The 27,948-nt window shown below is 40.0% G+C and overlaps 2 protein-coding genes across 2 annotated transcripts; one reads left to right on the forward strand and one right to left on the reverse strand.

Moving 5' to 3' along the window:
• The first annotated feature begins 1,168 nt into the window (after window positions 1–1,168).
• Window positions 1,169–8,942, forward strand: hsd17b3 (hydroxysteroid (17-beta) dehydrogenase 3). The gene is made up of 11 exons (XM_063897849.1): window positions 1,169–1,383; window positions 4,936–4,982; window positions 5,315–5,390; window positions 5,519–5,626; window positions 5,783–5,850; window positions 6,235–6,279; window positions 6,524–6,558; window positions 6,677–6,758; window positions 6,840–6,905; window positions 7,050–7,199; window positions 7,399–8,942. Exons 1-11 carry the CDS (start codon window positions 1,233–1,235, stop codon window positions 7,540–7,542), a joined length of 972 nt encoding a protein of 323 aa, XP_063753919.1. The 5' UTR covers window positions 1,169–1,232; the 3' UTR covers window positions 7,543–8,942.
• Window positions 8,943–13,732: 4,790 nt separating this feature from the next.
• On the reverse strand, window positions 13,733–26,668 carry ercc6l2 (excision repair cross-complementation group 6-like 2). Its single transcript, XM_063897848.1, is given in 21 exon segments — window positions 13,733–16,344; window positions 17,625–17,782; window positions 18,241–18,395; window positions 18,479–19,006; window positions 19,009–19,459; window positions 20,986–21,069; window positions 21,468–21,620; window positions 21,710–21,809; window positions 21,959–22,054; window positions 22,171–22,316; window positions 22,984–23,055; window positions 23,139–23,258; window positions 23,382–23,498; window positions 23,931–24,071; window positions 24,218–24,425; window positions 24,583–24,650; window positions 24,861–24,954; window positions 25,089–25,282; window positions 25,409–25,525; window positions 25,629–26,062; window positions 26,397–26,668. Coding segments are annotated over 21 exon segments (4,722 nt in total). The 5' UTR covers window positions 26,425–26,668; the 3' UTR covers window positions 13,733–15,086.
• Window positions 26,669–27,948: the final 1,280 nt, after the last annotated feature.

Below are 27,948 nucleotides of genomic sequence, written 5' to 3' on the forward strand. Positions count from 1 at the left end.
AATCTTTTAAGTTTTGACAGTTTTCTAGGCCTCTCATTCTTAAAACTGACTTTCAAGTTTGTGAACAACCTTACTCCAGAAATACTCTGCCAAGTAGTAAACAAACAAAACAGTGGAATTAGAACTAGGAGTGTAACAAGCAATAATTGTAGAACAGTGAAACGCAGGACAACATTCAGACAGTCATCCTTCTCAGTAATAGGTGCCAACCTATGGAATACATTACCACCTGCAATAAAAACATTGACAGAGCTCAAGGCTTTTAACACCAAAGTAAAACAATGGCTAAAACTGAAACAAACCTGTGAACATTGACTTTTATATACTACTGTACTCGTTTAGTGTCCTGCCCTTTATGTTTTGTGTTTTTGACTATTGTTTATGTATCGATTCTGTCTCTTTCTATATGTTTTGTTTATTAGTGTTTCTGTACTGTTTTTAACTTTGCTCATGAACTCTGTTTTAATAGCAAAAGTCTCACCAGGGACAGGGGATGCAAATTAGCTTCGGCTAGAAACTTGTATTCATGACATCTGTTTTGTATTTCATATGGAATAATGTTCAATGCATGTGTCCCTGATCAATACATGTCTAAATAAATAAAAAGAAAAGAAAGCAGCTCTGCAGGCAGGATCATTATCAGATCACATTCCTTTTGAAAACATTGCAGTTTAGTTTTTTCCACACTTCGGATCTCGGATTGAAATGTTGCAAGCATGGGCTCGTACTATATCACTGGAAGCTCTTTCTCAAATGGCTTAGCATAAGGTATTTGTAGCTGATCAAGCATGTCTCAAGGAAAACTGCTATGTGTAACCTCATCCAGACTCAACAGTGACCATAAAAGATCCTCTCATAATGATTGATTAGTTTGAGTTAAGCATTTGACCACACACTGGAGTGCTGATGGCAAAAGAAAAACTTTTGTGTGCTTCTTGTGTTAATAGTGAAATAGCCCAAAATCAGAAATTTGTGTAATTGGGATTTTTGAGTTCAGTTCAGAGTTTATCGGCAGCCTGCAATTCTCTGTGAAAAGATTCATCAGTTTTGAGGGAAATTTATATACTTTTATGTGTGTGAGGGTTGAAGGTCTGTCGTTGGTGGGAGAAATGGGAGTGTCCTCCTGCTGGGTTTTTTTTGTTCTTTTTCTCGTGCTTTATTTTAGGTGAATCACTCAGAGCGGACATCAACACAGAGGCTTAAGTTAGAGTTTTTTGTTGTGCAGGACAAGTATGGATTTAATGGAATTGTTTTTCATCACTCTTGGTGCTGTAGTCATTGTCCACTATGGATTAAAACTGCTGCTTTTCAGTAGGATGCTTTTCCCAAGCATATGTTTTCCACTGTCACAGTCTTTTTTCAACTCTTTGGGAGAGTGGGCAGGTGAGCTGTTTGTACATGCATTTTCTCTTATTCATGTTAGACCTTCAATAAGTCATATATCGGATAATATATGCTAGGACATTAGTTGTCATTCACACTTTTTAAAGGTATTTTTCTAGCCGAAGAGAGCCTTTATTTGATATACAGAGGTGAAAGGGGGAGACAGAGGGGAAGACATTTCCTTGAAGTCACATCTTTAACTAACAACTCACTTGTGTGATAAAGCTCAAACTGTGAAATTATTATGGTGGTATGAGTACATTGCTATTTCTGAAGGTCAATTATACAAATATGCCTATGCATGCAAACAGAAATGTGGCTGTAAAGCTTTCAAAGATAAGGAACAGTTTCCATTTTCAGACTGGTGTATACCATACACTGTTATACAAGACTACACTTCTTTAATGCTTGAACTGTGGCAAGTTCTGACTTTCCCTTCAACTATTTGGTAATGTGTTAATACTTATGGAGCAGTTCCTTGCAGCTGCTTACAGAATCAAAATCTTATCAATTATTGTTATCTACAAAACATGTTGCTGCTTAATTGACACATATGAAAGAACATTTTTATTCTGGGTTTATTTGCCAAATGCTTACTGGCGATGGGGTTATAGTTAAATAAGTAACTGATTGAATACAGTGGAGAAAATAGGTATTTGATCCCCTGCCAATTTAGTTAGATTACCCACTTACAAAGAAATGAACAGTTTATGGTATATTTATTTTAACAGTGAGAGACAGAATATCCCCCAAAAAATCCAGAAATGTATATTAAAAAAAAGATATAAATTGATTTGCAATTCATTGGGGGAAATAAGTATTTAATCCCCTTGCAACCAACAAGAATTCTGGCTCCCAAGGACCGGTTAAATAAGTCTTCTTGCTTTAAGAACGTACTCCTAATATCAACTCGTTACCTGGATAAAGACACCTGTCCACAGTCAATAAATCAGATTACAACCTTATCCACCTGAGGGCAAGACCAAAGACATCTTGCGATCATGGTGGAACTCATGTCTAATGATATCAGGGACAAGATTGTAGACCTGCACAAGGCTGGAATGGGCTACAAGACCATCAGCAAGCAGCTTAGTGAGAAAAAGACAACTGGTTTGATTATTAGAAGATGGAAAGAAACACAAAATGACCATCAATTGCTCTGAATCTGGGGCTCCACGATCAAAGATCTCACCTCTCGGGGCATCAATGAAGGCAGCTGGGACCACAGTCACCAAGAAAACTATTGGTAACACACTGCGCCATAACTTATTAACATCCTGCAGCAACCGCATGGGTCCCCTGCTCAAGAAAGCACACGTACAGGCCATCTGAAGTTTGCCAATGAACCTCTGAATGACTCAGAGAAGTCTTATGAGAAGGTGATGTGGTCAGATGAAACCAAAATCAAGATCTTTGGCATCAATTCGACATGTCGTGTTTGGGGGAAGAGAAATGCTGCCTATTACCCCAAGAACACCATCCCCAGCATCAAGCATGGAGGTGGAAACATTATGCTTGTGGGGGGGGGGTTTCTCTGCTAAGTGGACAGGGCGGTTCACTGCATCGAGGGGATCATGGAAGGGGCCACGTATTGTAAAATATTGGCTGATAACCTCCTTCCCCTAAGGCATGTTTTGCAAGGGGGATCAAATACTTGTTTCAGCTGGAGCAAGGAATTAATCTTGCAGGAATCCTACTAACTTGAGTGCAGTGTCAGTGCATTTTAATTGCACCAAAACATTCCTCTGCAGGTCCCTGGGAAGACTCATTGAATTACAAAGCTCTCTTCAGAATCTTCTGAAGAGGTAATTCAGTCTCCCACAGTGCTTAAAAAAGCTCAATAAGAAACATAGGGAATATGGGCTGATCTTCCCTTACTTTCTCAAGCCATCGTTCATTCCATTCCAGCATAGGGGAAAACAGACACCAGAACAGTACGTTCTAGGCTTTATACACACTGCCTTCTTTATTCTTATTTTTCCTGATAATTTGAAATCACATTTGCATGATTTGAATTTCCAGATTGTAGCTGGTGGCTATCTTTTAACCTTTTCCTCAGTGTTCACTCCAATGTTTACATTTGAAAAACCTCAACCAGCCAGAAAGTAGAGGCACAACAGAGAGCCAACAAAGTGATGAAATTATTTCCATATCCTGATGAGCAACTCATATTCATGACTTAGACACAGAGATGGTATTGCTTGTCCGTGTGGTCGGATGTAGCTGATACCATATTTTCTATATTGTTTCCATGTTCACCCTGATGTTTATATTTATCATGATTAGTGACTCAAAGTGTATAGTCAAGTTGATAATGTTTATCTGCCATAAGGGCATCCAGTAGGACATTTGTTTTGTTTTCACTGATGATCTCACTGTGAATCAGCATGCAGCGTTGTAATTTTGGGAACAAGAGAACACATTTCTGGCACTAGGAAACTGGGTTTAATAGGGAGTACAATATGTATTTGATGTCTGTGTAAAAAGTTTAGCAATAAACCATCCACATATTTTTATATCTACAGAAGCGACCTTTGATTAATTCTTTTATTAGCTGTTAGTGTGTGATTCTGTATGGATGGCAGCAGGCTGAGCAGGGTGGCCAAGAGTTCTGACTGCCAAGCACCATCTCCAGGCTTAATGGGGGTTACTTAAGTGCAGCTGGGTCATGTGGAATATGTTATCCCCACCTCTTGTTATGGAGGGGGGGGGCAGAGGATCTCCTCCCAGTTCTTCATATCTCCAAAGGGAGGCATATTGATCAGATCTCCACATCCTGATAAATGTTTGGGATAAGCAGGTTAACTGCAAAAAAGTTTGAATTTGTTGCCCTAACCCCAGAAATCTTAGAAAGAGTCACATTTTATATTCTTATCGTCTGTGCTGTAAAGTGAGGGTTAAAATATTGAGTGGTGAACAAGCACATTGCGTTCAGAACCACTTCTCTCCTCACGACAACTGTCCAGTTTATTATGACAGCACCACAGATGATGCACAGTAATGCTTTTATTTTTTTAAAGGAGTTTTTCCTCTGTTTTGTCACTGTTTTAATTTTTTAAGGACTTTGCACTCATTTGTAAAGAGCATTCAGTTTATCTTTTGAGCTCAAAACATTAGATTTTTCCCACAATGGCTTATTATTACATCACAGTCCTGCTAAACAGGCTTAACCGTATTTGAATAAGTAATGATGCCATGAACATTACTTCATGACTGAAAAAAGTGAGTAAAAGAGCCGATGATCTTTGTAATCAGGGTCAGGATGTGATGGGAGAGTAGTGAGTACTCAGAAACAAACAGCTTTGTTCTGAGCAAATATCTTATCAGAACTGTGGAACATGTTGCTTCAGTACAGCCTGTTAGAATATGATGGGTTGGGTATAGTGTAATCAAACACAATCCTGGGATTTTTCTGAATGCAGAGGAAGAAAGCTGGTGTAGTACAGCCCTGATTCATGGTGCCCATGGCATTAGGAATGAAAAGAATGGAAACTACAGGAGAAAATGACAACTAATACATTTCTGACACTAAACCCTACATCCCTATTTCAGTGGTGACTGGTGCTTCAGAGGGAATAGGAAGAGCATATGCATTTGCAGTAAGTGATTCTTTCAATAGCCCTGCTTGACTTTGCATGTCATATATTTACTCAAAATTGTAGTATAGCACACCAAAGTTAAACATAATAACTAAGATAGAACACCTACTACACATCTTAACGTTTTGTGGGTAGCATTTTTTGGGGGGGGGTTTTTTTACACTTTTGTTTTCAAACTTTGGTAACAAGGGTTATATCTATTTCTTTTCTGCCCAGCACATTATGCAGTTTAAGATAATGAACTATTTGATGCACATCTGTTAATTATTTTCTGGCCACTGTACATTTGTCATTCCTCCAACCGTTCATAACTGTATCATTGCTTCCCTCAGCTGGCTGAAAAAGGGATGAACGTGGTAATCATGAGCAGAACTAAAATAACACTGGACCAGTTGGCTAAAGAAATAGGTAAAAAATCATTTTTTTGTTGGGACAGCTTTTAAAACTTGAATTTCATACACAAATATGCTGTTTGTCATCTGCGATAAAATAAACAATGTACAGTGTATTGTTGACCCTACATTTCCTCTTGTTAGGTGATACCACAGGGCAGCAGGTGAAAGTGATCGTAACAGATTTCATGAAGGACAACATCTTCAGTGAAATCGAGGATCAGATTAGGAGCCTCGACATTGGGGTTTTAGGTTGGAATGTTTTTTTAGTACACAAGTACATGTAATGATTGTATGATTGAAACATTAACAGCCTCCAAAGACACCAGAAAAAAGATCATTATTCAGAACTTAATATCTTCAGATTTCTTTCCCTGTTTAAAATCAGATGTTGATTTTCTACCTCAGTCAATAATGTAGGAATGCTGCCCAGCTTCATCCCCTGCAAATTCCTTGAGACTGCACACCTGGACCAGGTCAGTGGTGCCTTCGCAGTTTTAGATTTGTCTGTTAGTGTTGTTGTTGTTGTTATCGTCGTTGTTGTTGTTGTTGTCGTTGTTGTTGTTGTTGTTGTCGTCGTTGTTGTTGTTGTTGATGTGATACACACTAAAAAGCAATGCATGTATCCTTAAGCTCTTAATATGTTCATTGCATTAGTTTCATCATAACACAAGACAAAGTATTTTTTGCACGTCTACTTATGCCCAAGTATTCCTGATAAATGTCTTTTAGAGGTAATAAGTCATGAATTGTCTTTTTCAAGAAGTTCTTTTTTTAAATATAACTTTATCTTTTTCACATCAGTATTTTCTTTCCCTTAATTATCAACAACGCTTATAAATGTTTATTTATATTTTCAGACAATCACAACAGTGATAAACTGCAATGTGAAAACCATGGCAAAGGTAAGAGTGTAATTGACATTTTTAGCATTTTAACTCTAGGTCACAATGTACTGTAATATTAGTTCTTGCACACAATTACTTCTTGGTGACAGGTGTGTAGTTTAAGAAAAAAAACTTTACTAGGTACAAAACAAATGATCCAACATTTAGTGAGTGCAAGTGATGGATTATTTGTTTTCTTCCAAAACAAATGAATTTATCCTTACATTTGTCCCAAATCAGATGTATTCGATTTTTTCCTCAGATGTGCAAAATAATCCTTCCAGGCATGGAGAGCAGGTTTCCTACATCTATTTTCTCCATTATATGTGATGTGTTCTACAATTAAATCCTAAAATGCATTATTTAAATTGAGTTTGGGAAAAATGTAAGACCAAATCTTTTTTTCTGCCTCCAGGGGTAAGGGGGTCATTTTAAATATTTCGTCTGGAGTTGCCTCTATTCCTTTCCCCCTGTACAGCCTGTATGCAGCATCTAAGGTAAGCACACCCTCCCAACTCAACCTATAGTTTCTCTAACTCACTTTGTTTGATCACTCAGCTGTAATGTTTTTTCTACAGGTGTTTGTGGAGAGATTCTCTCAAGGTCTTCAAGCAGAATACAAAGATAAAGGGATTATTATACAGGTACTTTGATTCATATAGAGACTCACCCTCAATATTGTTAATGGTAATCAAAAGAAGAGGGAGAGAGTTGTTGTCAACTTTACTGTGGCTTTAAAAAACATTTAACACACTTCCTCTTTTTTTATATTCTGCCTGTTTTCTCAGACAGTGGCTCCATTTGGGGTCTCCACTCGAATGACAGCATATCAAGCACCCAACGTAGTAACTCTGTCACCAGAAGAGTTTGTAAAAAGCTCCCTGCTGTACCTCCGAGCTGGAGACAAAACACATGGAAGTGTCTGTCACATAGTTCTGGTAAGACTTAGTGACTGGCTTCTAGCTTACCATCTGATTATGTCAAATAATGCCAAGTATAGAGACTGATAATGTGTGTGTGTGTGTGTGTGTGTGTGTGTGTGTGTGTGTGTGTGTGTGTGTGTGTGTGTGTGTGTGTGTGTGTGTGTGTGTGTGTGTGTGTGTGTGTGTGTGTGTGTGTGTGTGTGTGTGCATACAGGGCTGGTTACTGCAGTCTATTCCTCTCAAAGTATTGTATGCGGAGGCTATGCTATGCAGCCTACAGGACTATGTGAAGAAGAAAGCAGCACTGAAGGTGTCCATCTGTGCAACTTCAAATTTTGAACATATTAAAAATAAATAACCTATAGCCATGATATTTCTGTAAATCAATTATAATTATGGAACTAGTGTTGACAAACCTAGGTTTTCTGTTTTTTGGGGGACTATTGTAACTTGTGAACATTACTTGAAATGTGTTTCTAATACTCCAGTGAAGTATTCATTTTCTGTATGTGAATAGGAAGCTCTTAATAGAATACATTTAAATACATTGAAATACTCCTTTAAAAGGCTCAGTGTGTAGAACATATAACCATTCTTAGTTTCAGGTGATTATACGATAGTTAAATAGATAAGAACTAGGACCTTTATTGTCCCTGCAATGCTCATAAAAGGTTGGATTCTGCAGAAATGTTTCTCAATGGTGATAAGCTCTTCTTTTCTTTTCTTTTCTTTGTGACTGATCGATGGTAAGGTTTTTGAGCAATAACCTGTCTTAGTTCTGATTAAACCCAGCAAACAAACAAATAATTCACACCCCTCACACCTTCAGCACCATACACACTCTAAAATACAAGACATGGCTTTGATGGGCAGATGCAGACACGCAACTGTTTGAATATGAATGTCCTACCAAGATGTCTGACCTAAAGAGTCACTTATCATGGGTTGACCATGCTGTTTAGACAGCCGTGATGAATGATCCTCCCCATGAGAGATAGTGCAGGGAATACGAAAATCGGCTTGAGAAAGATCGAGAAAGAGAGAGGGGGTAGGTCAGAGTGACCCCGAGTTTAGATGATCTATGCCTGCGCTGTCTGTTCAAAAGATAATAACAGCTTTTCACATGAGTATAGTCTTTATTTATGGCATGTGATGCTTATTGAGAAAGTGTTATTCACAAAAAAAACATCTAAAGATAAGCATTACAGAGAAGAAAATGAAGCAACATAACACCTGAAAACACATTCATATAAATATCAAATATATTAGATATTTTATTTTATAACACGTTATAATGTATTCTACTACTGTGGTGGTGGTGATGTGTGTGTGTGTGTGTGTGTGTGTGTGTGTGTGTGTGTGTGTGTGTGTGTGTGTGTGTGTGTGTGTGTGTGTGTGTGTGTGTGTGTGTGTGTGTGTGTGCGTGTGTGTGTGTGTGTGTGCGTGTGTGTGTGTGTGTGTGTGATTTCATTAGCAAAGGCCCATGCAAACTAAAAAAATGATTATATTTTTGGTTTTTTTAATAATGGAGTTTCTTAGTAAGGGATTTTAGTTGTTGCTATCACTTTGCTGTATTGGATTTGTATTGGTTTCATTTTCGTTTCTTAGAATGTATATGTATAATGGTCAATCTCTAAATATACTTTTGTAAGTGTTTTAAGATTGGAAATGTAAAAGCGCATTCTGACAGATCCCTAAATATTGAGTATCTGTAAATATTTATCTTCAAACATCATGATGTTTATAAAAACTTAAAAACTAAATAAAGTTCTGTGAGTTTGAAAAATGTCTGATTGCACAGTATGACTTTGTACTGACTGGCCTGCCATTGGAACAGGTTACTGTGACCTTCACTTCCTTCATTTTATATATAACAAATTCTGGATTTGAGTAATGTCTGTCTGTCTGTCTGTCTGTCTGTCTGTCTGTCTGTCTGTCTGTCTGTCTGTCTGTCTGTCTGTCTGTCTGTCTGTCTGTCTGTCTATTTGTGTAAGGTTCTGTTAAGTTAAGGGATGCATCCGTTTACAATATTGCTTTTAGTGATGACTAATGGCATAGCATCCACGCGAGGAAGACTGGCAAGTACTCTTTGGAAAAAATGGTTACAGGTTTGGTAATAAAATGATCTGGGAGGGTAATAAATAAATAAGCAAACTAACAGTTAAGAAGTTATTGTATTCCACTTAATTTCCTAACGGGGACCCTGTATTAAACTATTTTTTGTACCACTGAAACATACTACTCTTAAGCCTTCATCTTCTACATATTACACATACTACAAAATGGTTTATGTGGGGTGTAATTACTATATATTTAAAAACCAAATAAAACACTCAAGCGTGTAGTTTTTCTTATGAGAAATTCCTGTGATTATGTAACATTCAACATGGCCACTAGAGGGCACCACCTATAAAGATTTCAGGGCTAACTGATTGCTGTCATACAAGCGCGCGCGCACACACACACACACACACACACACACACACACACACACACACACACACACACACACACACACACACACACACACACACACACACACACACACACACACACACACACACACACACACACACAGCTGAGTTTAGGTCAGGAGTTGTAGAAAAGAAAGTAAATTATACTGCAAAAGAAGTTGGAAACAAGATCTAATGGATCTAATATAAATGTACATTAAGTGACAAACAAGCATGCGCGCCTTGCTGCCATAACATATATTTTTGATCTGTCTAAATTATCAGTTTAAATTGTTATTAAAACAATCTCCACCACTGGGAAATTCCATCTGGGTGTGTTACCTTTAATGTTCCTGTAGTTGCATCTCCTTAGAAGCCGCAGTCTGAGCAGTGTCACCTGCAGCAGAGAGTTGTTTACACCGGTTGCTCATAAGCAGGGACTTTCCTTACCTGAGGTGATTTGCAATTTAGTGAGTCAAACACTTTTATGACACCTTGTCATTTACAATTTTTCAAAGTGTTTTTAACATCAAATGAGGCCCTCAGAGTCAATAAGTTATTATTACTACTTTCATAATCACAGGGTGTAGGTCAGGCTATAGTTCTATTCCATTAAAGAGCATCAATGTAGGAGAGCTTCTCTTCTTCCCTTGCCGAATAATAGTTTTTACCATGACTGGGATCATATTAACAAATGTATCAGGTCAAACTGGCTTCGACACGACAAACGCCTCTAGCAGATGAGAGATTTATCAAGAAATGGGTCAAAGGAAAAGCATAATTTTCATTGCACTGTTACCATCCCTTTTTGTGGGTGGTCAGGGCTCCGACAATAGTCTCTCTATGAGGAGATTGTGTTTGCGTGTGTGTGTGTGTGTGTGTGTGTGTGTGTGTGTGTGTGTGTGTGTGTGTGTGTGTGTGTGAGCAGGGAAAAGAAAAAGAGTGAGATGATGCCTTTGAGGATGCTCCCTGCGTGACTCCTCTCTCCTCCCTGGACACTGCTTGCTTGTTGTTTCAGTAAACAGAAGGGTCCAGAGATGATCCAACACAAGCACACAGCCACTGCAGCCCACCCAGGAGCCAAGGTCAGGACCACTAACCTTCAGACACTTACGCACACTCACACACCAAGCCCGCCTCTCGAATAACTTTCTAGGTTGACCCAGGAGTTTTAGTTTAAGTCTAGAACTCATTCACCTAAATTCTTCAGAACAAGCAATCTAACATGGTAATTGTTGAATTAAGGAAGCCATTTACCCACAACTTGGACTAACGCTGAACTCCCAATCAAATATATTTGAGTAAATTATCGGAAAGCAATACATCTCCAAAAGGTAATTACATACACTACCCACTTTTGACATATTTGCTTGAATGGCTTCTCCTGAATGTGCTGTGCTTGTCAGAATGACACACCAGTATAAATATTGGAATATTTATACTGAAATATTTCTGTGACATAATTACCACTTTGTCTCTCAAACTTTGCTGCAGAGCACACAGAGATTCATTCCCAAAGAGGATATTTTAGGGGTTATTATTTCTCACAGGAGTAATAATACCAACCACGTCTCTTCCATCCAGGATGGAGGTCTTTGAAATTCAAGAAGATAATTCAAACCCTTCATCTTCTCCAAAAGAGCCGGCTGTCAGGGACTGGCAGGGGGAGCAGGCATGCAGGAAGAGGAACAGAGGTAGAGAGGATAAAAGAGGATGGAGGAAAGGGAAAGGGTAAAATGGAAATGTTCTAGAGAGAGAGATGGATCAGAAAAAGTGTAAAGAAAACGCCAGTGACTTCTCTGACGGCCCAGTGCTCACATATGGCTAAGCTTTGCTTGTATAGCCTCACTTCAAGGAGAAAGGCCCTGCAAACATAAACAGTAGAGAGGCTGCAGCTGGAGCAGGGAGGCAGCCGCTTGCTTACCGAGTACTCTCTACACTAAACAATGGATCAAGTGACGCACAGGCCTTTGGCAGTGCAACAGAGATCCAGGCGGCTCTGAAAAGCCTTTCTTCCGTACGTTTATATCTCTGCTCTCTCAATATTTACCCTATGGGAAAACACACAGTTTTCCGTTCCTTTTGTTCTGAAAGGAGCAATCGAGTAGACCTCCCTTCATCCAGTCACCTTCAAGACCAAACAGGTTCAGAGAGAACGAGTGTCTTTTGTGCAAAATTAAAGTCATAATTCCTGCACTTCTTGTATGTCATCATACAGCTATGTACAGGTGTTCAGAGCTTAAGCTTTCCTTAAAAGCAATTCATTGATATTCTCAGGCATAGTCTATTTCAAGCGGTGTTGAGGAGAAGCAATATAAGTGAGGATTAGTCCTTTTACCATGTGCATTACTGCAAAACAAAACATAGTGTGTGTGCGTGTGCATCTGTGTTATATCTCTTTTATGGACGGGCACAATGGGGAACGGAAGGGCCCAGGAGCCAGTAAATTAACCCAAATTACAGCTAACAGTTGCCCGGGTAACTGGATAGGAATGAGGGGCAAATGGTGTGTAATTTTCTAACGAAGAAGGGGAATTGTTCTTTTTCACATTTACAGACCTCCTCAGCCTGTTACCATAACAACATGAGGACTCTTTAACCCCCCCTATATGAGTTGTTTGTGTGCTGAGTCACCTTGATATTAAGCCTTGGATACAAACAGTTTATCCTGTTCCCTCATAAACACCTATGATGGTCAACTAAATAGATGTTTTTAATGAGGCTTACATTGTTACAGTGGCCCTAAGAAGAATCCTACAAAAATGATGCGTATTTGCAGAGCCTTAAAGGCTTAGATTCTTGCTGTGATGGAATCCCACGTAAACACGGGGTGGATTATTTCACGAAACATTTCTGCATTTGTGTTTTGTCTGGGCTTCCTCAAATTAGAATTGGATGGGACAGGCATTTCAATCCCCTTCTATAACATGACCATATTTTCAAGTCAAACAGAATATGTGCACCTGCAGAGTTTGGACACAGGAGAGATTTAAATAATATATTATTCTTTGCCTGTTCAAATATAAGCTTAGCTTGGGTAATACAGTTTGATTACTGGCTGTAGAGTCCAAAACCTCCTTCACCTATGTTGATAGGTCATAAGGAAAACAAGTAAGAAATTAACGAATTGGATCTCAATGGCTCTTTAGAAAATGTAATCGGATTATTTGCGACAATTATCCTAATAAACACACATCTGTATGACCCACAACGACCCTCTGTTACCTTTTACCTTTCTTGTTGCTTATTAGACATTCATTTCTAGGGTCTTTAATGCATTTAAATAGAGCTAGTTCTTTATCAGACTCTGCTGGTGTCTGCAAACCTTCTCAACAGAGTGCAGAATGAATTATTTTGAAACCTGAGCCAAAAAGGACTGGAGGCCCAGGTCAGTACGGGTCAACACTCATTCACAGCTTTTAACAAATCAAATCAAACTAGGTGTCACAGCCTGACATCTGAAAATAAATCTACATTGCAAGGGCCACCCTATGCTGCGATTTCTGACTGTGGCGTTTATACCAGTCTTACACACACAGTTTAAAGTGACAGGAAATATAAACAGAATTCTCACTCTGCCCTTGACACAGAGCGGAAACACTAATGGGAGATTTGGAACACACCTTCACTATTTCTCGTGAATCCTTCTAGGTATTGCAAATTACACCACAGGATGTAAACAAATAAAATGCAATCAGCAGACAGACTTGAGACATTGTCAGTAGCCAGTCCTGGGGGTTGTATGTCTCACTCCAGATCCTTGACAGAATCCTGCTGTTAGCATTTAAGATAAGAGAGCTTTGTTTGCCACTGAGCCATGTTAGCTGGCCTCCATTAGCCTCCAACCACTGTCACTTAGAGCCTTTCTATTGTCAGTTAAAGGCAAAGCCTCTCTGCTATCTTACTTCAACCAGACTATGACCAAAATGAGACAGATAGGGATCTGCGGTTCTCAGTTGAGGCTGAAACACAATGTGAAAAGCAGAGAGGGAAGGGTTTGGGGTAAGAGAAAGGGCTTTTTATTCTGTCTGTGATTTGAACAGGTGTGACAAATGTGTGGCCTTGGTATACGTGTGTGAAGATCGTCACAATCTACCACCCAGAAGGCCTACATGCACAAGCACACACACATACAAACCCTAACTGAATTGCGTGTTCTGTTGAGGCACGTAGAGCCTTTTTTCTTTTGTTTATTGATAGCTATCAGCACTTTCTCATTTTTGCTAAACAAAACACACCACTTACACAGAGCAGCACTCTTCAGGGTTCTACTTTCTCAGATTAAAAGAGGGCAGACACAGCTGTGAGGTTTAGCACATGAATGCACGCTCGTTCACATACACCCACATAAAGGCCTTTCTTTTTCACATTACAACTAAGGCGTGGAGTATGGAGTGGTGCAAATTATTTATCACCAAAGTTTTACAGACACTTTAACCGAGAGGATTGGTGGACAGATGAGTGTGAAAGTGACTCGCCATCCCTCTTCTCCCAGCTCCACTAAGTCTTCAACTGCTTATTGTTATTTCACTAATTGCACAGCAGCTCCCACCGTAAGGGTGTTTGCAGCACAACTGAGCTGAGCCACAGACGATCAGATTACTGTGCAGAACACCTGTGCAGGGAAACTAAACCATCTACACAATATACAATCTCATGGGGAGTGGGAGGCAGTGATGTGTTCAAAGTGAGGGAGACATAACAGCCATTAGAGAGCTTTAAGTGATATCTCTGCAGGGCCACCCCGGTGGCAGTCGTGGTATCCAATAACGATGATAGCTAATGCCTACAGCGGAGTGGGATTCCCACTTATCATCATATCAAGTGAAGCCACAGTCTGGGCCTTGATACTGAACTTAAACTACATGTGCACACAAGAGGCAAAACACTTTGTATAGTTTGGTTGAGTACATTTTAAAGCAAACATGAAAAACATTTGATAACTTTGATGGCGTTTGACAGCTTCTGAAGTGCGAGCATTTTATGGTCTTCCCTTGTTTTACATTATTGTAGAGTATTTGGGTTCTCTAAGAATAAGAAAATATCCCTTTGGAAATTTGTGTTGGACTATATTCCCCTTTTGGGATGGCTTCAGGATTTACTACATAGTAAATGCAAATGTGAAAATTATTTCAGAAACAAAACAATTTACGGGGCAATCACTTCCATCAAATGTAAAAAAATGTTCTATTCAAACACCCTGTTTATCAAGCAATATGATTACTCACTAATTCAATGAACAATAAATATATTCAAATATTGACACTAAAAAACTAAAACACTTTTAAAAAGGGTCAAATAAATGGCAAACATAATACAAAAGAAACTGCTGAGAAAGTCTGAGGTAGAAAACCTGCCTTGACTATTCAATGAGGATATTTGTATGCATCTTCTTTAGAACTGCAAAAGTAAACAAAGCACAGAATCAAATTAAATTGTCTCTCTTGCATCATTTCTTCCACAGGAACTTCTCATTAGGCTTCCACAGACTCTGCCTCTCCTCTTTCCCTGACCTACGTCTAGCTGCAATATGAGTGTTGACGCAAACCCTCTGTACTTCTGCCGGGTCTGTTAACCTGTTGATGCTCTCCTCGTTTCCTTCTTTCAGGATGTCCCAAATATCTTTGCGATTGCCCTTTGATACCACCTGAGGTGTAGGTGGGTTGTTTGTGTTTGGAGAGGATATGGAGTCTATAAGGCCTGCTGCCCCAGAATCAGTATGAAAAGTGATTTTGGACGTAAAAGGCGTGTTAGGACATGCTTCCACTGACACGTTGGACAGTGCAGGAGCTGTCTTCGAGCTGCCCCTCTGTTTGCCACCCTTGGGTTTGGGTTTTAGCAGATCATCCAGAATTGAGGTGTCTCCTATCAGATCTTTGAGGAGGGAATGTTGACTGGAAGTAGATGGGGTCGGCTCAGGAGGAGAAGAGGTCAGAGGATTTGTTCTCTGACCTTGAACAGTTTCACTGCTCCTGGAAGACAGTTTCTGCCCTTGCTCCCTTCCCTTTGCTGTGGGTTTGGATAATGTGGTGGACCTCCCATGGCGGAGGTCCTGAGAAGAAGGAATATCTCTGTCTGTGCAGTTCAGGAAAGCAGAAACCTCCCCAGATGTCAGACCACTGCTGCTGGCCTTAACCAAGCCAAGACCACCACCAACTCCGAAGGCTCCAGAAGCAGAAACACTATTCATCTTTGTCCTCTTATGTCCTCTGGCATTGCAGACCGTCTCCTCTTGCTCGTCTGACTCAAGGCTTTCAACATCACTTAGAGATTCTAGGACATTCTTGTGTGGGATATGTTGCTTTTGCAGTGGAAGTAGAACATTATTTTGTCTGCTTCTATGCTTTGTCTGGGGATCAGGAACATCGTCTTGTGGGTGTCTAGACTTTTGCCTCTGAACAGAAACATTGTTCTGTGGAGTTTCAGGCTTACTTTTAGGTTCCTTTTGCAGGGTTACGTTATGTGTTTGAGATTTTGGGGATGTTTTGGTGGATGTTGTGGAGGTAGTTTTTGAAAAGGAGGTTGGTGCAGAATCAGGTTCTGGGAAATTGTCTGTGACCGTTTTGTCAACGTCAGGGTTGTTTAGTGATGTGTAATATTGCCGTAGCCAGGCCAGTCTCTGGGTCGAGTTGTTACTCAGAATCTCACGTGCAAACTGATGGACTGAGGGAAACTTCAGTTGTTCTGCCATTTCCTCTAGCTGATTCCTAAACACAAGCACACAAATGACACGAAGACAGCAATTAGTGTGACAAACAACATGCAACAAAGAAAACAGTGTACGTGTTTAGTAATATCTCTTATTATTAAACATCATATTCACACAGATAGACAGATAGTCCTGACTCAGGCACATGTGAGCATACAGTAAGGTCCTTTAAATCCCACTTAAAATATTGTCTTTAAAAAAAACAGGAAACCTATCGTATTAATCACATATTAAGTGGGTCCAACAGGCCTAGGCTTATATGAATAGTTCTCCACATATTAAGGCTCATATTCAGAGACCCATGCAGTATCAAATGTTTTTCCTGAGCTCCAAAGCAGTCATTAAAACATCGGTCTCACCAGACTCGGGGACAGAAATACTTCAAAGTCGCTGGCTGGCATTTGTGGCTTTCAATGGAAAAACAATAAATAAAAGTAAAAGCAGTAAAACATGATGTGAATGTGGTTTCAAATCATTAAACAGCAAGGTTAATTGAGGGGATATCAATATAACTGGTGTATACTAGTTTCCCTCCCTGGTGAGCCTCTGGGCAGAGATACAGGCTTCCCCTTGGGAAGTGAGATTGGAACCATAAAATGTGTCTGTATATGAGTGTTTTGGGAAGGTGGGGGGCGGAGGTGATGCAGTCGGAGAGACAGAGGTGTGTATTTGAGTATTGTGTGTCTGTACATGTGTGTGAATGCTTGTTAGGAAGTGTGTACATCAGTGTGGGTTTGGAAGTCCTCCGGCGATCATTTTTGGTTAGAGTCAGGAGGGCTGTGGTTGTGGAGGGGAAAACTCCAGCACAGTCTGGCCTGAACATAGCTGGGTAATCTTTGGCATGATGCTGGGAAATAGGTGGAGAGGGAAAGCTCAGAGGTGGTCTTTCGCTAAACACACACACATATAATTCCTGAGGCCCAGGTGGGGGCGCTCAACACCATACCTGTGGTAAGTTTTGGCCTCCTTCCCTACGCTGCCAGGAATCCCTCTCTTCCTACTTCACTCTAAAGACCACCTTTCTTCTTTTCATTCCCTGATTTATTCTTATTCAAACCATGCTTGCCCCTTACATCGAGTCCTTTTTCCTTAACTACATCTACCCATAACTTTGGTCCTCGTCCCTGCCCTCTCCATGCTTTATCCGTCATATCTTATATTTTACAACAGACATTTGTTATTATTTTTTATCCTCAGCTTTTTTTGCACTATCCCATCTGCTGTCGCCTTTGGTCTTTCTTTATTTCAGCTCATCTCTTCTGACACCTTTTTCAGTACCTGCACATGGCATGAGGAGTCTCTCCAATGATGAGGGTCGTGTGTCTGGTGTGGTGCACACTCTTGTTGGCAAAGCTGACTGGATGGTCGACACTGGGCTTCTCCAGTCTGAGAGTAGTGGTGCAGGGCTTACTGTCCAGCGGGCTCAATGACAGACTCTGGTACAATCAAAAACATTTAAGATACCAAACAATAACACTTTTAAAAATTAAGGACGTCTGGGGCGCCCCAGTTATTAGGGTGGAGCAGGCTCCCCATGTCCTCAACACAGCAGTGCGGGTTAAAATTTGACCTGCGTCCCAACATGTTTTTCCCCCCTTTTGATTATTTTTGGCTGCACTCTCCATTAAAGGGCCAAAAGTCTTGACAGAGCTAACATTTTTGGCTGAGATGAGTCGCATGATAACGCATGTAAACATGTGGCGTTAGGGACCACAGATTTGAAAGGTAAAGGTAACCCTGCTGCTACTCATCAAGCACGACTGAGACCTTGTTAAGCTACTAAAAATCGATTATGTTTACCTCCACTCTCATGTTGGTTAAGTTGTTTCAAATACAATTGAATTGATCTAATCCGATTTGGCATGGCAAGATACATCACAGTTTTATTTATTACCTCCTGTGTGCCTAGGAGGTGATTGGCCGGGAGCTGAGAGTACATCTTGCGCTCGAACACGTCTCGTACCGCAGCTCTGCTCATCCGCTCCTCTGCTTTGCTCCCGCCCACAACGCGCTGGTTGGAGTGGGTGTATAACACCTCGTGTACACCCCCTTTCATCAGAAATATACATCATTAATATTGAATGAAGTTTCATTAGGAATTATAATAATTTAATAGAAGGTACTGAATTTACCTAGCACACTGTCGATAGTTCCATCCTTTCCTTTGGATGCAGGGGACGTCTGTCTTTTCAGACTTGTAAATGAAACAGCTTTGGGCATGCCCTGCCTCTCTGTCATGATGGTTGCAGCTCTTTGCCCATCTTTTGGCAACTCAAACCTGGATCTTTCGATCTGTGGAGAGGTTAAGGGACATCCTGGAGATCTCCCTTTCTTAACAGGAGTGTGTTCCTCTTCTGAAGATGTGCATGGCTCAATGTCCTCTGTGTATTTTGATCTGGCCTTGCCCCGAACACTAGCACTTAACCGCTTTTTGTCGTGGTCTACATTTCCTCTGCAACCGTCACTACCTCGAGTCTTTCTCTTGGGCCATGTCTTTGCCTTTATGTCCAAATCCTCTGATTCATCTGAGTAACCCTTAAAGTGGCGCACTTTTGAAACCAACGTTTTGAGCTTGTTGGGTTTCTTTTTGACTGATGAGGCATTTCCATCACTCTGTTTAAACATTGAGACCCTCTCTGTCCTGCCACTATCTCCATTCTGCTGTCGCCTATGTCTGATTTGCTGAAGACGTCCCAGGTTTTCATTCCCAATTTAGGGAGACAGACTGAAGCATTTCCTGCATCAGAGCTCTTGCACATGCCAGAGGAGGCACCCTCCATATTTTGATCCACAGCCTCTTCCTCAGAGGTGCTTTCTTCGACACCTGGACTACTGTCCCCTTCTGCTGACTCTGGTTTCCCTTTGACCCTTTCGAGGAACCTGGAGAAACCATGCTGAAGGAGAGTAATTCGACCAGGACCAGCAGCAGCACTGTTGCCATCCACTGCACCGGGCTTTGAACCCTTTCTCTTAAGACCCTGGTCGTCCTCATCGTCTTCACTTCCACTGCTGAAGTCCAGCACCCCTCTTGGGACCTTTGATGCACCTCGGTTATCCTTGGCTGGTTCATTATTCGATACAAGGTCATCTGTAGGTGGGGAATCTCCAGCTTTCTAAAATGAGACGGTACAAACCATCAGCTTGGAAATTGGGGACTGATTGCAAATAGAATGCAATACAACGTATGTAATAGAAATTCATGTCAAAAATTGAAATAGACAGTGTGGGAAAGATTTAGCTCCAAAATAGCACAAATCGGCTTCAAATTCCTCAACTCCCCTTGTTCTTGCCATCTTTCAGTGGAACAGCCCATGTGAGATATTATTGTGTAACACAAAACAGATGTTTGTTAAAATAAATCATAATAAAAATAAATGTGACACATGCCCTCGATCATGATGTAATATGAATCAAAAGATAGGGGTCATAACATTTCCTTGACTTGTATGAATGGGAGCATTATGGGAGCGACCACCAACAGTGATTCTAATTTCATCAATTTTCCTTCAATTCTGCAGTTCTTGTGTGCATGTTGGTGCTCACACGCCTCCAGCCCCTCTCTGTGCGTGTTAAGACACCCCAGTGTATTCTGTGTTTTTGAAAGAATCTGAAAAGCCTCAGTGGAGCAACAGCCCAGTAAAAAGGACCTGGCTGGGAACTGGATGATAAGGGCTATCGCTGTGTAAATAAATAGCTGAAAAGCAGAAGATAGGCTTCAGTGTGGTCTGCTCCTTCTATCAGGACACACAAGTAATTACATCCAGCTGTTGCACACTGCATTAGAGAGAAAGTGAGAAGCACACAGAGAACCTCGTCCTTCAGTTTTGCAAAACCACAAAGACTTGAGTGTAAAATTGAGTTTTTTGTAAGCCAAAGCCTTGAAGTTATGCTCCACCCAAAATGTATTGCATTGCAGTTATGATTCTTTTATAAAACACTATTAAATATTTTTGCGCTTGAAAGGGTCAGGAACAGTCCGTTCCTAATCAGTGACAAAAGATTCCAGTTGTTGCAGGTTTCCATAGAAACTTCTGAAAATGTAGGCATATTTTTAGGTCAAACTACATCGATGTTAATGTGATGTGAAATTAGCCAAATGAGCCATATGTTGATGAACATATGATTATATGTCAAAGAAGAATTGTTTGAGCCATTTCCAATAATCTTTTTGTTACTTTTCACTGCCAATAAAAAAATATGATATAGATGTATTCTTATCTTCTGAACTCCAGCTACCCACAACTGCCGTGAGGGACCTACAAACTTTAAAACCTACAGCAGCGTGATAAAGATAAGGACCATTTTGGCCCTTTGTTACTTTCTCCAAGTTCCTCCTTTAAAAGTAGCATAACATGTCTCCTTTTGTCACAGTGGAAGATGAATATTTTTCATTATAAATGGAATGAAAAGAAGAATTGAGAAAGGAACAAAGAGAAATAGTCTCAGCTAAAGCAATAAAGTGAAATGAGATTGCATGAGTTGGTTGACTGACAGATGGAAGGGTCCCCGCTTGAGGTAGCCCCTCTTTCACGTGGGAATTGGGAGGATGAGTTGGCCGCTTGGGAGAGAAGACACATTGAGGGATGGGAAGGGGGCTGCCCTGATGTTCTGGGTCTCTGAGAAGGGCACAACTACTCACGCTAACGCCCCCCGTTTCCTCCTCCTTCTCTTCACCCGTGTATGTGCTGCTTGTCATTACGCCGGCCTCCACTTGTCCTTCTCGCTGACAGGAAAGCAAAAGTGATACACACATTTATCAAACTTAAATCATGTCAATAACAACAATCAATTCAATTATGTCCCAATCATCAACACAATAATTATCGTTCAGTTTTCAATTTCACTGGTCTGTACATGTGTATTTAAGTTTTTTATGCATGTCCCTGATTTTCTCAAATTTGAGGAAATAACAGTGCAGTATGCCTCTATAGTTCCTAAAAGAGACCACAGTTAAGTCAATTTGACAACATATAGCATCAGTAAACTCAAAATAAAATAAATATTTTCTTGACTGTTTTGTGAAACATTGTATTGTGACATGAATCAGTGGAAGAAGGTGAGTCCAGTCAGAACGCTACGTCAAAACACATCTTCAATAAAACGGCATGGAGGCTATCTAACCTCTAGTATCTCGCGGGTGAGGCATGACCCTAGGGTCTGCAGCCTGAAGAGGTTTTTGATCCCAAACAGCTCCCCCTTATGGACACCATGCCCCTGCACTGCCTCAAAGTACCGCCGCGCACTCTCCTTTCCAACAACGGAGCACTGCAGTTGCTGAAAGATAGGACATGTGGAAACACTGTCAAAACAAAATCTGGAGCTTTTTTGTTTGACTTGGGTTGTTTGTTAAGATTATCTGGTACCTGTTTGTAAATTTGTCTGAGGTAGATAACCTCTTCTACGGTGCCCAATGAGATCAGCCTAAGAACAGTCACATCCCTGCACTGGCCAATTCGATATGCCCTGAAAACAAAAACAAACATGTCAACACAAAAGCGCTGGTCAGCACATCATATTACTAGGTACACTATACTGGCAGCTGAATCTGGTTAAGATAAGCAGCATCAGAAAAAAAATATGTGAAGTCGTCGAATACTTGGCCCACAGTCTACCTGTCAATAGCTTGGAGATCATTGGCTGGGTTCCAAGTCGGGTCAAAGAGTACAACTACATTGGCCCCTACGAAGTTCAGACCAAGACCGCCTGCCCTGGTAGAACAAAGATAAAGATATTTGTTAAAAGTGCTTGTTCTTTAAACAAACCACTACAGGTTTAAAATGTAAATATAAAACTAAAGAAAAAGCTACTTCAATGTTTGACTAACATGGTGGAAACTAGGCAAAGGTTGATGTGAGGAGAGTTGTTGAAGTCTTTGACAATCTTGACTCTCTCTTTGGCTTTGGTGGTTCCGTCCAACCTGATGTAGTCCAGCCCCTCGGCCATGCAGTAGCTCTCCAACACATCTAACAGCTGACGGGTAGAAAACAACAGTTAATAAAAAGGTACATCTATCTTGTGAATTCAACCATGGCTAAGGTTGAAGAGTTTGTATGGGGGATAAAAAGCAAAGGCTTTACTAACAATGTCCACAGGCTTGTATATTTATAGATATACTAGAGGGGTGATGTGGAGTCTTGCACAATCAAATCTGTAAGTGCTTTATGATTAGCAAAAAAGCTAAACATAGGTCATGAAAATAGGACCTCATAGCAGTGAGAAATAGTATAACTGTCTCAGGTGACAGCAACAATAAACACTCTGCAGAGTTGAATTATCTTTAAAACTCTAATTGCCCCCACACAAAGGCTCACCTATTAATCTATGTCATGAGAAACACCATGCCACCTGCTCCTATTTCTCCGGCAAACAAGTAATCTGCCCTTACAGCAGTGGCAATTAAGTGTGTGTTTAGGCCTGTTCGTGTGCTGAAAGGCTGAATGGATAAGACCGAGTGTATGGCTCTAAAACCAACAAGCATACTTCTCTGTGAGATAACATCAATGTGAACATCCAATCATTTTCCTACGGGTAAACATCTTGCCATGTTGCTCATCCGAATCTCACAATATATATCGTTGCAATCACATTTGCAAACATTTAAATAAACACAAGGTACACACAACAACAGAGCTCTCACCTTGGTTGAGAGAGAAAAAATAAGTATTTTATCTCTCCTTTGCAAGTAATGGTTCAGCAGCTTCTGCAAAACCTGAAAGAAAACACAGATATAGTCACTCGCAGTGAAACAACCCATAATGATCAGATGACAGAGCCATTGTTCCCAAACTATACCTTCATCTTGCCACTGTACAGCGGGTCTGACAAGGCCTCAAATGCTTCGTCTTTGCATCTCCTCACAAAGTCTGGAAACTTTTGGAATACCTTTGCACAGATGCCCCCCACATACTTTTCCTGGAGGATACAAATGAGTTGTTATAGTGAACCAGACTAAGAGACTCCAAGTCTGGACAAACTACCAGATGATAGTTTTAATGAACAAGTGCAGTAAATCAGTGATAGGTTAACATGATTCACCTGTTTCTTACTAGTGCTGGCAGAAGACTGAAGCAGTGCTGCATGGTTTGAAATCTTCCTCAATATTGCCAAGTAACTGAAGTACAAAGTCTTTATTTGTGCACCTTCTGAATTTTTCTGCAATACAAAGAATCACATATTATTTGAATGTTTAATGTTTTCAACCACATGAGTTTTTCATAAATGATAACATTAAAGAGGTATTCCCAAACTTCAATACAATAGGCATTAGTAATAGGCTATCATGATGTTGTTTTTTTGAAAATGTACTGCATTTCACTGTACTTAAAAAGTAGGATGCAGACGTACTAATTGGATCCTTTAAGGACTGGTTCACCTAAATCACACAAAACACATTTTCCCAACTTTGTCCCAACATTTGTTTGGGAATGAACCCCCCCCACAAAGTTTTTCATGTATGAATCTATACCAAAGGTGAATTTCACTTATTTCAGATTTGCAGCAAACAGCTCAAGCCTTACAATGAATTTTAGCTTATTACAAAACACAGCATACAGAGGCACAGAATAGTAAAAGCAGTGAACTAACTACATAGCAGCAGCGTCCGCGGGTTCGTCCACTTTGACAGTCACATTTCTCTGAAGTCCTCAGAATTAACATCACATCTTCAGAGTCCAACACTGTCTGATACACAGTCTGCTGAAAGTCTGTCAGGGAGCAATACACCACCTAGGGAAAAAACACAGTCCAACATTTGTCTAAGTGTTGCTTTTAGACATCATAGATCTCTGGATAATGTGGTAATATAGTCAGGTAGATGGTGAATTGTGAATTTCCAGAAATGCAAAAGTCTCGTTACACTTCACCAATCTTACCCTGTCATCCTTCTTAGGCAGTTGGTCCTTGATGAGAGCTTTAGTTCTTCTGAGGAACCAATGGGAAATCTTCCTCACCAGAGCTCTGACAGCCTTCCTCATAGTAGCTAAGGCACGTTTGGTTGCACTGTGCCTCTGCCCTTGCTCAATCGGATCCGAAAACTTGTTCTTGAAATTTCCTAAGTTGCCAAGACAACCAGGTATGGCCCTTCATAGAATGAAACGTATGAAAGCTAACAGGAAACATTTTTTCAAACCAAGTTGCAAATTGTATATAAATCACTTGCGCTACTTAGGCTACTTAGGTAGCATGCTTATAACATGGAAAAGGAAAAAGTGTTGCACATATAAGGGTCTCCACCTACCAGTCCATGACGCACCACAGCTCCTCAAGGTTGTTCTGTAAGATGGTGCCAGTGAGACCAACTCTGATCTGATAAAAATATAATTGCTTAGTTAATTTTCTTATTATGATGGGGACATATTTCGATATATTGTCTTCTTCTTCTCTCTTCTTCTTCAATATTGTGATGTGTACTTGATGTGCGACTTTACACTTCCTGAAGCCACCACCAATGCCATCTACCAAAAGTATATCTAGTTACACACTAGTAATAATACAATGACAAAAACTCTCCCTGACCTTGCATTTCAGATCCTTCATGGCCTGAGTGATCTGAGAGTTTGGATTTTTTAGCTTGTGGGCCTCATCCACAACCACAGCAGACCAGTCTATACTGCAGGCAGGGCAAAGGTGTATTTGTTAATAAAAAACATTAATTACGCATATGAGAAATACATTAAATCCATGCAATCAGGAAACAGTTATGGTGGGGTTTTTTTGCTTGAGTGAGTTGAGCATGTTTCTTACTTATTAAACTGATCAAGACAAAGGCGCAGGGTCTCGTAGGTAGTGAGAGCGATCTCAATGCGTCCCTTCTTGATGCGAGCCAGCTCATCCTCTTTCCTCAGCCCGTGGACCACCACACATTGGAAGTAACCCCATGTTTCCAGTTCGTCTTTCCAGTTATAAAGCACTGAGAGTGGGGCCACAATGAGGAACACCTAGACCAGATCATGGACACACAAAACAATGACAAATGAATACTAATTTCTGTAAGTACTTATTCATCCTGACATCTTTTATGATTCATGAAATATGTTGTTTAAGTAAAGTGTTTCAATACCCACTTTGTTGGGTTTACTTTGCTTGGAGGGTGCCTGACTCTGCAGAAACTGAGGCCTGTTATTCTTGATATCCTCCCATGTGCCTGTTTTGTGCAACACAGCAGCAAGAAAACCAATGACCTAAGATAACAACAAGAGTTAGAGAAAAAGTCAAATAAGAGAGTCTGCCGAGAAATCAATCAGATATTAAGTTTGAAAATAAGTCTGTGCAACTATTTCGTACCTGTACAGTTTTTCCTAAGCCCATGTCATCCCCCAGGATACAACCTCTGGAACAGATGTAGTTGTTGTAAATGAACCTGATACCTTCTCTCTGGTATTCTCTCAGGTATCTGTTGATGGTGTAAGGGACACTTTCCCCATCAACATCACTCAACTCTAAGGGGACACAAAGTCTGGTGTCTGTAACACTGCAGGGAAACACAGGTTTCTCCTGGATGAAGTTACTCAACCCTGGTCTCAAGAGTTTTGAGACAGGAACAGCTTCCTCCTCTTCTTTTTCTTCATCTTCTGCACCTTTTTCAAGGTGAGTGAATAGCAGCCATGCTGTAGTTTCATTATTATGAGAGATGGAGGTCAGTCTCTTAACTGTGGCTTCTCGCAGGGTGCCATCTCTCGGGTCAGGAGCCAAACAACTGTCCCCCACTCGCCATGTTGCTATAATACAAACATGTAATTTGTTTACTCTTAATTTCTTCTCTAAGCAAGTACAACACTTACTTTAACTAAGGAGCACACTCAGTTTGATTATTATTTAGTCAACAGTAGTCACATTGTTTACATAGGTGTTGTTGAAATGGACGGAAAAGATATAACAAGAAATCCCTACACAATAAAACAATAGTATTTGATGTTATTTGAGTAACTTCAGTAAGTTAAGTTAATGAAAATAACTATGGCTAACCCTTTGCTAGCTGCAGAGGCTTTTTGCGTAGACGTATGGTTGAGTCCAGCTAAAATGTAACAACAGGTAAAAACATGCATTTCAGACCTTTTTCCACTGCAGATGGTGAAGCCATCAGGATTCATTATAGTTTTCCTCCCTCCTTCTCTTCGTGTGGGGGGAAAAAATCATGTAGCACTCTAGCTAGCTTGATTGGCTAACTTAGCTAACATATTGAGCAAAGGAAAGAACGACGACAATATCGAACTAAAAACAGAGACGTTTTAACTGTATCCTATGCTTTATCCTCACGCTGAGTATACTATGAGCCTAAAAGAGAAATACAGGCACAGAGCAGGAGCTGCTGCAGCTCCACTGCAGCTTAGTGATTGTTTATCTATTTTGACAACGGGTAGAGCACTTTCGATACATTTCACCGCTTTGGAAATACGATTCAAACGTTAACCTTAACATTTTAAAATCATTGCCCCACAACTACATTTCCATAAATTAAATATTTTAACTAATGGCTGTTTTATTTCTTCATTATTTCTTTTTTTATTTTACAAATTTCACTGTCGGACATTGTGTTGAAAGTGCTTGGTAGAATCTCAAGTGCATTTATATGTAATAAAATAAAACAAAGTTGAATTAATTTCAGTTTTCAAGAAATCTTGCCATCAAGGGAGAGTTGATGTGTAATAATTAAAATAATTGACATGTCAGTGGTCTTATTAGCGAATATATCGTGGCCCCCGGTAGACCCCCTCACGTCACTCACTATAACACCCCCTGTTGTGTAAATAGCTGTGCAATACATATCTGGCTGCTATACTTTTTATTTTTGTGTATTTTGCAATTGTGTGATTCTTGTATATATATTTTTTTAGTATCTTGGGTGTAACATTAAGCTTCTTGGTTCTGTCTGCTGTAACAATGCTGTGGGACTAATAAAGGTATTCTGATTCTGATATGTCTATAAAACGTTATGATGTTCTGCTGCTTCTTAAAGTAGCCAGCAGGAACATTTATGCTGCCATCCCATAATGTAACATTATGAATCCTGCCAAAAACATGTAAATTACAAAAAGTCATCATCCAAAGCAGTCCTACACATACATTTATAAATATTCATAGATATTATTTTAACTTTCCTTTTATTATATGTGTTCAGTGGGTTCTATATCTTATCATTTTTTACCTGTTTCATTAATTTAATGTTTATTTGTTTAAAAGCTCAAGTTACTCATGCAGAAGACCTACATGTTTGCATTTATGATGTTAATAATACATTAGGAAATAAGTGTACACAATTCCTGGTGTATAAACACCATTTGGCATTAATTCACTGAAAGAAATTAAACATCTGCTAAGATTTTTGCATTATTAAACCCTGGTCAGGGTATTTAAGCAAAAACCTTGACTGAAGAAGAAGAAGAAGACTTTTTTAAAAACACTTCATTACAGGTTTAGTAAATGTACATTTACATCAAGTACAACACAACTCAATTTACCTAGAATAGATAAATAAAAAAGCTAAGCCTTAAAGACTTGTGTAAAGTGCAAATCCTCATTCACCACAGAACATACAATGTCTTTATGGCACCAACGTTGTTTAAAAGCTTCCAAGTCCCCGATGTTTTTATAAAAACGATGCTCT

Source organism: Eleginops maclovinus, chromosome 12 (genome assembly GCF_036324505.1).
Source record: "Eleginops maclovinus isolate JMC-PN-2008 ecotype Puerto Natales chromosome 12, JC_Emac_rtc_rv5, whole genome shotgun sequence".
Classification (NCBI taxonomy): Eukaryota; Metazoa; Chordata; class Actinopteri; order Perciformes; family Eleginopidae; genus Eleginops; species Eleginops maclovinus.

Coding starts and splice junctions, on each gene's coding strand:
- hsd17b3 (XM_063897849.1), top strand. CDS start 1,233: ATGGATTTAATGGAATTGTTTTTCATCACTCTTGGTGCTGTAGTCATT. Junction 5,851..6,234: donor AGACTGCACACCTGGACCAG/GTCAGTGGTGCC, acceptor TTATATTTTCAG/ACAATCACAACAGTGATAAA. Junction 7,200..7,398: donor GTGTCTGTCACATAGTTCTG/GTAAGACTTAGT, acceptor GTGTGCATACAG/GGCTGGTTACTGCAGTCTAT.